We start from the raw sequence: 13,574 nt of genomic DNA, 5'->3' as shown, positions 1-13,574 counted from the left end.
CTCAGCACAATAAACTGGATAGCCCCCACTCTGCTGCTGGGCTTCTGCCTGCATTGTCTCCTAGTTAATGAAAGGGTGGTTTAAAGAAAGTGGTTTTGGAATATGGTTTGGATTATAGGTTCTTATGTAGGCTGCTGCCACAAGCCTGAAGGTGAGTCACTGCAGTCTCTGTGGCAAGGATACGTTAGTGCAGCTGGGTTCTTGCTGCATGCTTGAGTGGTGACTCACCACAGCTTTCTTGGAGTGGCACCTTTTGATGGTCTGGGGATGCGCAGTATTAAAAGCCCTCTCCTATAGCGTAAGAGGGAGGCACTGGACCCAGGCATCAACTAATCATGGGGGACAACAGATGAAAAATGGAGAGTGAAGGTGACAGGGATGAAATCAGGGATCCAGAGTGGGGAGACGGGGACACTGAGAAGAGAACCCTGGACAGTTCACACTGCTTCTTGAAGGCATCCAGGAAGGCAGTGGACACAGCCCAGAAGATCTCTTCCCAGAGACGTGATTTGAAGAGGGATCAGAAATAAGCCCCACAGTCGCAGAGCACTCCCCTTCCCCCAGTCTAGGTTCCTCTTGCTGGTAGATAGCCTCTGTTGGAGAGTCAGCTGAGCAAGCAGTCCTGGCTTGGCTGCAGGTTTACCTCACAGATGCAATTACATCAGATAGTTGACCTATATTAATTTGTGATCCACTGTAACCTCTAGGTCTTTTTCAGCAGGGCTCCCACCTAGCCAGTTATTCCCTGTTTTTTAGTTGTTCATTTGATTTTTCCTTCCTAAATGAAGTACTTTGCTCTTGTCCTTGTTGAAATTTCACCTTGTTGATATCAGATCAATTCTCCAATTTGTCAAGGTTCTTTTGAATTCTAATAGTGTCCTCCAAGGTGCTTACAACCCTTCCCAGATTGCTGTCCTCTGCAAATTTTATAAGCATACTCTCCACTCCATGGGACTGTGTCAACAGCCTTACTAAAATATATACTCACTTGGAGTTCCATTAATGTCAGTTGGATTCACTTTGCAGAATCAGGGCTATAATGACCAGAAATACATTCAAAGAAAACAATAACTTGAGATGTATTTAATAAGTTAATTAAAATTTGAATATTGCCAAGAGTTACTGTTTTGAGGCTCATTTAGCCTGCAGCATTCTAAGGACTGTGAATCTGATTCCAAGACCATTGACTTCAATAGGTTTTAGATCAGATCTAATGTTTGCTTGAGTCTGAACTGATTTTTTTTCCTGAGCTTTTTTGAAATAACTTTATATTTTGAACACAAATGGAGATTTTGGGCTAGCATCTTTGATTTTGGTTGGTTGGTTGGGTTTTTGGTTTGTTTGCTTGTCTCCAGCTATATAACAGCTTACTAACAAACAATCTTCTGAAGTCTTCCAGGGATTGATTCTTGGACCTTTGCTTCTGCTTTATATGTTATCATTGTTTTGTGCTACCCAGGGACATAATGTATACATTTATCTTATTTCCATTGCCAAAGCTTTTCTAATGAAGTTACTGTATTATCTCATTATGTATCATCCATAAAATCTTACACTAAATTAGCCTTGATTTTTATGAACAAATATTCCTACATCTGTAATTATTACAGTGGGCACTCCGAGACAATTGAGCCAGTGCCAGACAGATCTGAGCATACGCACAACATGCCTCAGTTGGCACGTGACCAGGATTGATCACTGAATTTGGTCCATTAGTTGAATCATTAGCGTCCCTGGCCTGGACCAGGTACTGACAGAGTGTGCTACGTGACTGCTGACCCAGGCCCCTTGCCAGACAGATAATATATATCTCTCAGTGAAATATCTTTCTCTCCCTGCACGGTAGTAAAATTCTTTGTATTTTAAGAGCTTCCCACCATTCTTCTTAGATTACCTGAATTCCTTTGTTTGTTGCTCTTTCTTGTATTAAGGAGTACTTCTTGCATACTTGAATATTGCCTGTGCAAGCTGCTGAAATTCTTATTCACACTTTACTTGACATTTGGAGGCCAGGCTATGTTACTCTAATTTCCTTTTATGAGCTATTTTGCACTACTTTTATATGTCTGAAGTTAACCAATATGATATACAAGAAGATGTGGACACAAATTATGGAAGAGCTGGACATGAAAGCTGTATTGGTGGAGTTTGCCTGCAAAACTCAATAAATATAGAATGTCAATGCATTCCTGAATGGTGTTTGGAAGACATGTTGGTGAGGTTCATATGCTAGTCTCACCGTCCTCACACAAATGAGGATTAAATAGGGAGGGGAAAGGCCAAGACCAAACAAGAGTTATAAGATTAAATATGTAAAGTAAGTAATTTGAGCCTTGTCCTGGAAGGTGCTGAGCACCACAGCTCACTATTATTAGCTTCAGAAGGAGTGGACATTGTAGTGTGAGGACAAAGCCATGCCTTAAGCAGTAACTGGAGTGCTTCCTAACCATGTAGTCCCTCTTTTTATTAAGCTTCCCTGTTAAGACATCCTGGTTCTTCTTCAAGTAGTGTCCATTGTAGGGGTGCTTGCGTCCCTGCGCTGCTGATTGGAGAACTTTGGTAGCAGTGTCCATTAGGCCGTCGCATGGGCTGTCTCTCCTCGTGCCCCGCCATGAGGCTAAATAGTGCACATGGGCTAACCCCCCTCAGTTCCTTCTCTACCACCCTGGCTAGAGACTGAGACATCAGCAGTCCGTTTGCAATTGATTAGCTTCTTTAGAATTTTTAATGATAGTATCCTCTTAAAAATAAAAAGAGAAGGCGCACATGTCATACTGATTGTTCCCATTTGGCTGAGACAGACTTGGTATCTTTACCTGTCACAACTCGTGACATGCCCGCCAGTCTCTCTCCAATGCACTCCATACCTCCTATCGCAGAACGAGAAACAGAATCTACATCCTAAGCTGGGGATTCTCTGCCTCAAGACTTGGCTTCTTCATAGTTCCAACACATAGAAAGGACCTGCTCGAAGGAGATACAGGAGATATAACTCCACAGTAGAAAGTCCAAAACATGCAATATTATACCTACAAAAGTGGTCCAGGTTTCAGGTTTAGTGTAATTCCCAACAAATTTCTCCAACATCCACAGCTCTACCAAAGATCCTAGACTGTGTACTGACTCTTAAAAAATCAAGACTGTTTCTCAGTTCACTTAGGGTCCACTTAGCAGTTATAGCAGTCTTCCACCGACAAGTAGAGGGGTTGTCAAGGTCTTATTCCCACTTTGAACTTTAGCGTCCAGAAAGTGGGGACTTGCATGTACCCCTCTAAACTTAATTCCTAGCTTAGATCTGATAGTGCTGCCACCAACCAAAAATATAGTGTTTTGGTACACTTTCTGTCCCCCAAAAACCTTCCCTGGGGAACCCAAGACCCAAATCCCTTGGATCTTAAAACAGAGAGAAATAAACCATTCCCCCTCCTTTCCCCCTCCCAGATTTTCCCCTCCCTCAGTTACCCTGAGAGATCACTGTGATTCAACTCCTTGAATCTTAAAACAGAGAGGAATTAATCTCTCCCCCTCCCTCCTTTTCCCCCCACCTATCCCTGGTGAGTTCAGACCCAATCCCCTTGGGTCTTACACAAGGGAAAAAAATCAGTCAGGTTCTTAAAAAGAAAAACTTCTAATTAAAGAAAGAAAAAGTAAAAATTATCTCTGTAAAATAAAGATGGAAAATGTTTACAGGGTCTCAGCTTTACATAGACCAGAGGGACTCCCTCCCCGCTAGCCTAAGTATAAGTTACAGCCAACAGAGGTAAAATATCCTTCCAGCAAAATACACATTTGCAAATAAAGAAAACAAACAAAAAGACTATTCCACCTTCTAGCTATTACTTACTATTTTGAACATGAGAGACTGTTTCAGAAAGATTGGAGAAAACTGGTTGCACGACTGGCTCCTCTTAATCCCAAGAGAGAACAAAGAACAACCCAAAAAGCACAAACAAAGACTTCCCTCCAACAAGGTTTGAAAGTATCTTGTCCCCCGATTGGTCCTTTGGTGAGGTGTCAGCCAGGTTCACTGAGCTTGTTAACCCTTTACAGGTAAAAGAGACATTAACCCTTAACTATCTGTTTATGACAGGGGTACTCAGTACTGTCACATAAAATGATTCCTCTGAGGTATAGTAAACCTTTTCCCACAACTCCAACATTCCGCCCATACATAGGATTTAAACCTGGTGTCGAAAGGCCTGGCTAGACCTCCCTTCAAACTCATGGCAGCTTGCTCGCTTACACACCTGTCAGTGAAAATGGCCTTCCTGGTGGTGATCACCTCAGCTAAGAGCATAAGAGAAATAGAGGCTTTGATGGCACATCCCTCCTCCACAGTATTCTTTTGGGACAAGGTCACACTCAGGCCACACCCAAAATTCATCCCTAAGGTAACTTCCCTGTTTCACATGAACCAACTGGTCCACCTTCTGACTTTTTACCCCAAGCCTCACCATGATAATAGGGAGGCTATACTACACACGCTAGTTGTTCAGAGAGCCCTAGCTTTTTATCTGGATAGGATGAAGGCTTTTAGGAATTCCCCTGAGCTTTTTCTTTCTATTGTGGAGTGATCCAAGGGCTCAGCGATGTCAGCCCAGAGACTAAGTGGGTCTCAAACTGCATTAGACAATGTTATCAGATTCACAACATGGCACCTTCAGATAGTATTTGCACACACTCCATGAGGCCAATCTCCTCATCTGTCGCCTTCCTGAAGAATGCCCCTATCTAAGAAATCTGTAGAGCAGCCACGTAGGTGTGAGTTCACACCTTCATAGAACACTCTACAATTAGTGGGAACTCCTCCTCCAATGCCACCTTCAGCTCCACTGTTCTGTCATCTGTAACTGACCCATCTCTGAAGCCTCCAGCCCTCCAGTAGAGATACTGCTCAGAACTCAACTACAGTGAAGCACCCATAGGGAACACTACTCGAAGAAGTTACTCACCTTGTGCAATAACAATAGTTCTCTGAGATGTGTATCACTAGGGGTGCTCCACAACCCACCCTCCTCCCCTCTACATCAGAGTTCTTGTTAATGACTCTGCGGTAAAGAAGGAACTGTGGGGGGTTAGCATGCACACGCTGGTTAGCCTCGTGGTGAGGCCCGAGGAGAGACAGCGCATGTGTGGGCCTAACGAACCCTGCTATCAAAGTTCTCCAATTAGCAGCACAGGGATGCAAGCACACCTACAATGGAGTACCCAAAGGGACACACATCTTGAGAAACCATCGTTACTGCACGAGGTAAGTAATTTCTTCTCTGGTAATTACTCCAGAGAGCTCATGCAACATATTACAGAGTTGTGCCCATCAACAGCTCTAAAGCTAAATTCTTATGTAGTATTTAATATCACTTAAATTTGATTTTTTCTACAATCTAATATACCCTGGCCGGCAGTTATGGAACTTTTTCTAAACTCTCCAGAATCATTATGGGAATCTTCAGCTACCAATGAGGCTAAGCCAAGAGGTTTGTGGCAGTGCTACATTGTTGTCTTTTTAAAACTGCCAAAATAACTTTCTCATGGTGCTGTTTGCCTGGAAAGTCAGGTCCCACCAAACAGATGGATAATGTCCTACCTGGACATTCCAAATACAGAATTTGAAAGAGTTAACTCATGGACAGTTTCCACAGCTCACTCATGGACAATGTGAAAGAGAAAGAAGGGTGAAGTGGGGGATTATATGGATAACATAATTTCTCTCTACCCAGCTGGTTACATAATACCCAAGGAGTTCTTAACAGAGATGATGTTTGGGAGCTTATGGATTGCTGGGTCCTGAAGTTTCCTTGGTATTTTGGAATGACTTGTTGGGGTATTAGGAAAGAAAAGAAATCTGTGGAGGAAATGAGTAAGGAAGCTATTATGATGAACTCCTCCACCAATTAATACTTCTGCAACTTACAAAGCACTGTGGGAAAGATTGTCAACTGGTGTAACTCCATTTCAGTCAATAGAGCTATACCAATTTACTCCCACAGAGGATCTGGCCCTGTATTTACAACGTCAAATTCTTTCTTAGCTAGGAGTGACTGAATCAGGAGTATCAATGACTATAATTTCTAAGTGCTATTAGGTAGATACATCTACTAGGCTGTTAGAGAAATTTCCATTAAAACTGTTTCTCAACAGAAAATTGAGGCAAAATCATTTTTTCCAGAAAGATTCTGCTTTCCATGGGAAATTTTGTCTTGGTGTCAAAAAAACAAAAATGCTTCAGCTGAAAATTTTCAGTTTTTGATGAAATGTCCAAAATTTTCCACGGAAAATTTCAATTAAAAGGATTTTTTTTTCATTTTCCGTCAACATTTTCCACTGAAGAAAGAAACATTTTTCCAGCCAACTCTGTAATCTACTGTTTTAAAATTTTCTTTGAGTCTATATAAACCATCCTCCATTTAGTATTCCATAAGGGTCTGTTCACTTCTCATTCCTGTGTTTACTTATTGACTCTTGGGTTGTGTGTATAATGGGTATTATACTTGTTGTATAGCTAAGGCTAAGATTTTGTCATGGATATTTTTAGTAAAAACCCTGGATAGGTCATGGGCAATAAACAGAAATTCACAGAAGCCCATGACCTGACCCTGACTTTCACTAAAAATATCATTGACAAAATGGGGAGGGAGGTGAGTTCAGCACCCACTGCAGCTCATTGGAAAAAATGACCCCAACTATACATACAATATGATGGGGGCTAATTTAGCTGCAACTAATCAGGAAAGAGATCTTGAAGTCTTCGTAGATGGTTCTCTGAAGACATCCATGCAGTATGCAGCGGCAGTCAAAAAAGCAGACAGAATGTTAGGAATCATTCAAAAAGGGATAGAGAATAAGACAGAGAAGATCTTATTGCCCTTATATAAATCCATGGTACACCCACATCTTGAATACTGCGTACAGATATACTGGCATTAGAAAACATTCAGAAAAGGGCAACTAAAATGGAATAGGGTTTTGGAACAGGTCCCATGTGAGGAGAGATTAAAGAGACTAGGACTTTTCAGCTTGGAAAAGAGGAGACTAAGGGGGGATATGAGAGAGGTATATAAAATCATGAGTGGTGTGGAGAAAGTGAATAAGGAAAAGTGATTTACTTGTTCCCATAATATAAGAACTAGGGGCTACCAAATGAAATTAATGGGAAGCATGTTTAAAACAAATAAAAGGAAGTTCTTCTTCACACAGCGCACAGTCAACCTGTGGAAATCCTTGCCTGCGGAGGTTATGAAGGCTAGGACTATAACAGGGTTTAAAGGAGAAACAATGTCAAATTCTTTCTTAGCTTAGATTTTATGTACTTCACAGGAGGAAACTTACCACAGCTCCTCCAGGAATTTATAAGGGAATGATTAAAGCAAATCACTTAGGTTATAACATCTCCAGAGAGGTCCCACCTCCAGAGGAGTCTTGCATATTCTGTTTCAGACTGGATTCTCCAGAGACCGACAGGCAAAGAAAGGACTTTTGGATAAATAGCCTGAGTTTAAACTGACTCGGGGCCTTCATACTGGTTCCTGATCTAAAGACTGATGTGAACTTGTAACCACAGGGAAAACCCAGTTAAGGGATTTGAAGGACTGACACCTAGCAGAACGCTAGGTTGGAGTTAGGGGTGACCTCTGCTAAGATTTTTTAGCATGTGTGCAGGTTCTTTTATTGTTTTATCTGCTTTCTCTGTGATGCTTTTACCTTCAAAATAAAGATGCTTGCTTAGAAAGAGCTCTCTGGTAACTTGTAACTGCTGACAATACACTGGTTATAGCCCTCTGAGAGAAAGCAAAGCACAGACGCTGACCTTTTAGGCAGACTGGCTTGCTGGGGATATCACAGTGTGGATTACAAAGATTTACAGCCTTAAAGCCCCCAGTCAGAAGGGAGTGAAATGCTGCTCTCCTGCCAGAAGAGGTGATGCCTGGGAGCCAGAAGCCTTTAAGTGAGAGCCCTTAAGGGACCACAGAGAGGGAAATACAGGCGTAGTTACCCTGAAACTCTGATAGTTGCATATTCTCCTACTAAACCTCTCATCCATTTAGTTTCTCAGGGAATAATTTTTAATACAGTATCAGTTTAGCATGGAAAATTCATGACTACAGGAAATTGTCAAGGTAAATAATTTAGTAGGATATTTTAAAGGAATGGATAATTTAATAAGCATTAAGAGCATTTGTGTTTTTGCATACTATGTCAGTGTTATAAAAAGAATCAAAACTCATGCTTCAGAGCAAAGTCTTATTTTTATGCATCTTGTATTTATACCAGTCGCCTCGGGTAGCAAGTAACCTGAGTGCCTATGGGAGTCAAATGTTTGTCAGGGTGCAATTGAACACATGCATTACAGGTTTGCGGTTTAGTAGTTGTTGTTATTTTTGCCTTTTTCTAAAACCTCAAGTATCGTCCCTAGTTAGAATAAGGTTACCAAACTAGAAGTACCAGATATCTGTTCCATTATGGCAATTCTTTCTGTAATTTCCTATGTGAAATAAAAGCATCATTAGAGGTCAGAAAAATAACTGCTGGTGATATATACACTTTTGAGAAGTTTGAACAAATAATTAGAAGAAAATAATATTCTCTCTATCCATTTACTTATAGAGTACCTAACATTATGGTATCCAGCCATGAATATGGTAGGGTTTTGTAACTACTAAATCAGAAGAGGAGTCAGTTAAAATACATAGACTTGCTAGCCTTACATTGTCCTAAACGTCCTGTGTTCTCTTTTTCCTAATGCAGTAAGACACAACAGGCAGCACATTTCTGGGGATTACCTTTCTGGGGTATGAAGCCTGTGGCCTCATTCTTCACGTCTCAGTCAAAGTGTTCATAGGCCCCAGAAACACACTGCCTGTCGTGTCTTGTTGTTTAAATATTGTGTTAGAACCTGTGGATAACTGAAAACTGTTTTGACATGTTCGTAATAGCTTTTGTTCTACATCTGTACCGATACATTGCCTTTTCTAAAAATTCAGCATAGCTTGCTTTTTACTTTGTGGTTACATTTAATACTTTGATGAGAAGTATTAGAGCAGGGAATTAACTTCTCTACCAAGAAATCAAATCAAGCTTGAAATCAGTAGCTTTAAATTTTTGGCAATGAGGTTTTGTAAAGTGAAAAGGTTCTTCTTCATGACAAGCAATTTTATTAGACCTTTATCAGCAACTTCAATGAAAGTTGCTCAGAAGTATTCAGCTGAATCACTGGTATCCTGTGGAGTGACGCTTTCATGTGGGGCTTTTTCAGTTTTCTTTGTGCAGCAAAGGTTGTGTTAACACCAGATGCCAATCACATACCACCAGTGGATTTGCAAGATTATAGGACAGGAAAAAAGATGAAGGTTAAACACAGGGCACAATAGAGATTACTTATGGTAATGAATTGTATAATTTTTCTAGACAGATCTGGATTAATGTTTATCCCAGGCAAGAGATTACTATATGTCTGATTCTGATTGTAAACACATATTATTAACAGAAGGTTTATGTTCATGAAATGCAACTATGAGTGTTAACACACTTATGATTCATTATGTGCAAAGAGAAAAATTAACTTGTTCATCTGCTATACCAATGGATACACTATGGTTTTTGCATACATTGGAGGTGAATTATAGGCATCTGCTGTCTTTAGAAAACAAATAACTCCTGAAATGGCAAAAATTCTTCTCTCAGTTACAGCCAGACTACCCCATAGACTTTGATGGAGTTACACCAGTGTAACTAAAAAAAGAATAGCCTTAGATATTTTTATATGGAAAAAATAGCTTTTGTACTGGAGCTATCCAAAGGCAATGTATAATAATGATACTTGCTAACTTTTGGATCTTTTTTTCTTTTTCAATGAAAAAACAGTATGTTCACATTCACAGAATATAGTGAACGGTGTCCCAAATTTTGATTTCCCAAATGATTCAGTTATATTAACTGTAAAAAAAATAGTATTTTGAGGACTTGCCACTTTCAGTTTTTTAAAAAATACTTTGTATTTGTATTGATATTTAGCTATACTTCACATCGTTTGCTTTTCACGTCCGCTGTCATCCTCTGTTTTATAGATGCTCTGCTGGTGAGCATGCCTGCGACATACGTGTGATCTTCACATTTTTTAAATAATATGTTGCCTTAGTAGTTAAATGATCACAATTCATTCAATTATCTGATTTTTGGATGACCAAAGGGGAAAAAAAAATCTCTTAAAAGACAGTCAACATATTCCAAAACTTTGCTCCTTGCATTGAATAGATGCAATAACAATCTTGTAACCGAGTAATGAATATGTTTGCTTTCAGATAAAAAAAAATTCAGTTTTTATAATCTGTGTATGCTATTTACAAACAGTACATGATAGCTAAATGCCTTTTCATAATGCTGTTTTAAATTCCCTCTCCATTTAATAATTGTTGATAGTACTGATAGCCTGATTTTCACTGTCCCTCTTAACTAGTCTGTCTAATTATAAGTTACAATAAATTTATCTCTGATGTTTTATTTTTTGAACCCCACTTTCATATGTGAGAAACTTGACTTGCCTTATTAGTCCCATTGACTTCAGTGAGACTAGTAAAGTTACCATGGACAGAAGCCGAATGAGACCTTTAAGCTGTAATAAGAATGTTGAAAAGGCCTGAGAATACTATAAATTATCAATTATGTTGACTGGATTAAACTATTATAACAATTGGGCTAGATCTGACTTGCCTTGTGCACTGTAACACTGAGATCACATCAATGCTAGTAAGTAGCTCTGATATCTTGAATACAAACTTGGTTTTACTGATAAACTGAAAACTAAACTGGAAACTAAACAGTTCAAATTTGAATTTTTTGTTGTCTTTTTAAAAAAGTCAGAGCAATATATTTTTATTCTTTCAATGCTAAGAAGAAAATGTTTTAAAACCATTTATATTTCTTATATTAACAGCCCATTTGGGACAACCTAACTTTGGCTTTTGTAATATTTTTTAAAGGCTGCAAAAAGTGAATTATGAATTAGGAGTTGAAAGAAACATTTAATATTTGTTTAATTATTTCTAGAGGGTTGTATTATGGCTCTTTCAAATAGCTTTAAAACTGACCTATCATTTCTATGTGCACTATCAGATATATATCTGAAATCTTTATTACAGATGAGAAGCCAAAATCAAGTGTATTATACTGCTTAAAAGTTTGTGCAGTGAAGCATTATATTTTGGGAGCTTATAAAATATATATAGTGTTCTCTGTTCCCTTTGCTATATGTCGGCAGACATCTATAAGTCATTAAGGTGACCTCCATCTTCCTAAGAGAAGTAAAGGTAAAAATGAAGACACATTTCTGTTATCAGTCTACTATGGGTCGTAAGTTGAACTAACGTTATATTTTCCTCTGAAATCCGCATAGCCTTGACATGGTGTTTAACAGTGTTAAGCTTATTGCTGCTGAGCTAAACATGTCTGAAGCAAACGATGACCCTCACGTCTTTGTGATAGCAAAATGTCTCCCTGATGTGATCCCACAGACTTGGAGCATTAAGTTAATTTTCCCCTGGATTTCTGAGCTGCGTCCTTTTTACCCCGCGGAAACCTTGTGAGGAATACAGCTTTTGACCGAATGACAGAGCATGGAGGGTGAAATTAGATGCATTAAATTAAAATATGACAAAAAGCCTATCTAAATATTTGTCACAGTGTTACTTGTGCGGCGTAATGTCCAATCCAGGAAGTGAAAGCAGGCTATTGCTGGGACTTAATAGTCTGAAAAAAAAATTGGTAAACCATCCAGATTCCTTACAGGCTTTAAGAGGATAGTTGAGGGTATGGTGTAAGATATCATAGTTCCCAGTTTGGTGATCCCTCTATCTAATCTCAGATTAATTCTTTTCCTGTTTTCATTTTAAATAGAATTAACCATTACAAAGTTTTCTTTGGTCTATGGCCATTTTTGTGCCAGTTGAACAAATAATTCTGGTACTGGCCACTAGAGGTTCTATAACGCGTAAAGTATAAAAGTGAAATACCCCCCACACACACCCTAAAAAAGGTAATAGTATCCAATGCATATTTTTAGGCTACAAAAATTATTTTCCAGTTTGTCGTACAGCACTTGTGAAAGAAAAAAATATTATCTCAAGCTACTATATAAATAATTATTAGAAAAATTAGTGTATTCCGTTAGTATTAAATATAGGAAGAGATCAAGTCATATGGCTTATTTCATTCATGTGCATTCATCAAAACAAGAGGTTTTAATTTTTTTAAAGAGCTAAATATCGATATGGCACATTTATCTTTTCTTTTTGATTTTCCGTTATAACAGGCTATGGAAAATAGGAGACTATGATAGGATTAACCCCGCTACACAAAAATCTATGCTGTGTATGATGGTAGTAAAGCTTGTGATCCCTTGATCTTTGATTAGATTCAAGCTAGTAAATATCTTATGATTAATCAGAATGAGTTGTTCTGCATGTCGTATAAGTCACCTACACAGATGGGTTGTAAAATCAGTTGTTTGTGAATATTTGTTTTAATCCTTTCTAAAACAGACTTGCTTTATGTGCTCAAATCATATTCAGGCAACTAAATATCAGTACTAAGGGAGGAAACTTGCAGTTATGAATAGGATAGTAGGTCAGCATTATAAAAGGAAAAAAACTAACATAACTTAAAATGTCACTCTGCTATTGTTAAAATATAAGTGATACACAGAGTATGCTTCTCATAAGTTGGCATATATAATTATATGGAAAAGCAGTTATAAACCATTCACATAAATTGCTGTCTTTCAGGTAGAAGAAGAACTGTAGAGACACACACACTAAAAACCATGTTAAGTATTTGGTCTTTATTAATATTCTGTTTTTAAAAAATGCTTAGTTAGAATTATAGCATTTTGGGGTGTAGGTAGAGTGTAAAAAATCTATAGGGCTACCCTTTTCTATGGTCTGTCAGCCTCCTAATTACTTAAATCCATCATAATTGCCTTCTGATATAGTTTACATTGACATGCAAAATACTGTGTGAGAGAGCTCTTGCTATGATGCTTGCATTACCACATCCCTAAGGATTTTCTATAGAATGTTGATTTCCACAGATCACATATAACATTATGAGAGTGATAGGAAGACATTGTGCTGTGTAGTAAAAGCACCTCAATTTCTGTCTGATTTCTCATAATTGCTACAGTGAGCCTTTTGTGCACAGAGGTGTGATTAGATTTAACCTGCCAACATATATGAAGAACTTTCTCTAGAATACATTTTTATATTATATATATATATAAAAGGTGCATGTAATCAAGCGTGCATGAGTTGCTATCATGCAAAGTTAATCCCCTTTTCTCTAATGTTTTTAACAGGAGGACCAGAGAACCCCCATTAATAAATGGTTGGATTCCTTTCATTGGGAAGGCCTTAACTTTTAGGAAAGATGCTTTCAAATTCTTGATATCTCAGCAACGAAAATTTGGAGATGTTTTCACTGTACACATTGCCGGTGAGAAGCATTTTACTATTTCTCTTGCCTTTTATGTCAATTAAATTAATTATTAACATTTTTATATTTTATTTAGAATTTTATTTATTGAA

At 38.4% G+C, this 13,574-nt stretch overlaps 1 protein-coding gene across 1 annotated transcript in view; it reads left to right on the top strand.

Annotated features, from left to right (window-relative positions):
* LOC115646825 (cytochrome P450 7B1) overlaps positions 1–13,574 on the top strand; it is a 194,864-nt gene that overhangs the window by 160,126 nt on the left and 21,164 nt on the right. Inside the window, exon 2 of the mRNA XM_030553175.1 lies at positions 13,346–13,482. Within this exon, the coding sequence (XP_030409035.1) occupies positions 13,346–13,482 (137 nt within the window). The remainder of the gene's footprint in view (positions 1–13,345; positions 13,483–13,574) is intronic.

Source organism: Gopherus evgoodei, chromosome 2, assembly GCF_007399415.2.
Source record: "Gopherus evgoodei ecotype Sinaloan lineage chromosome 2, rGopEvg1_v1.p, whole genome shotgun sequence".
In the NCBI taxonomy this organism is placed as follows: Eukaryota; Metazoa; Chordata; order Testudines; family Testudinidae; genus Gopherus; species Gopherus evgoodei.
Note: the sequence above shows the minus strand (reverse complement) of the source record. Positions and strands in the feature narration are given on the sequence as shown.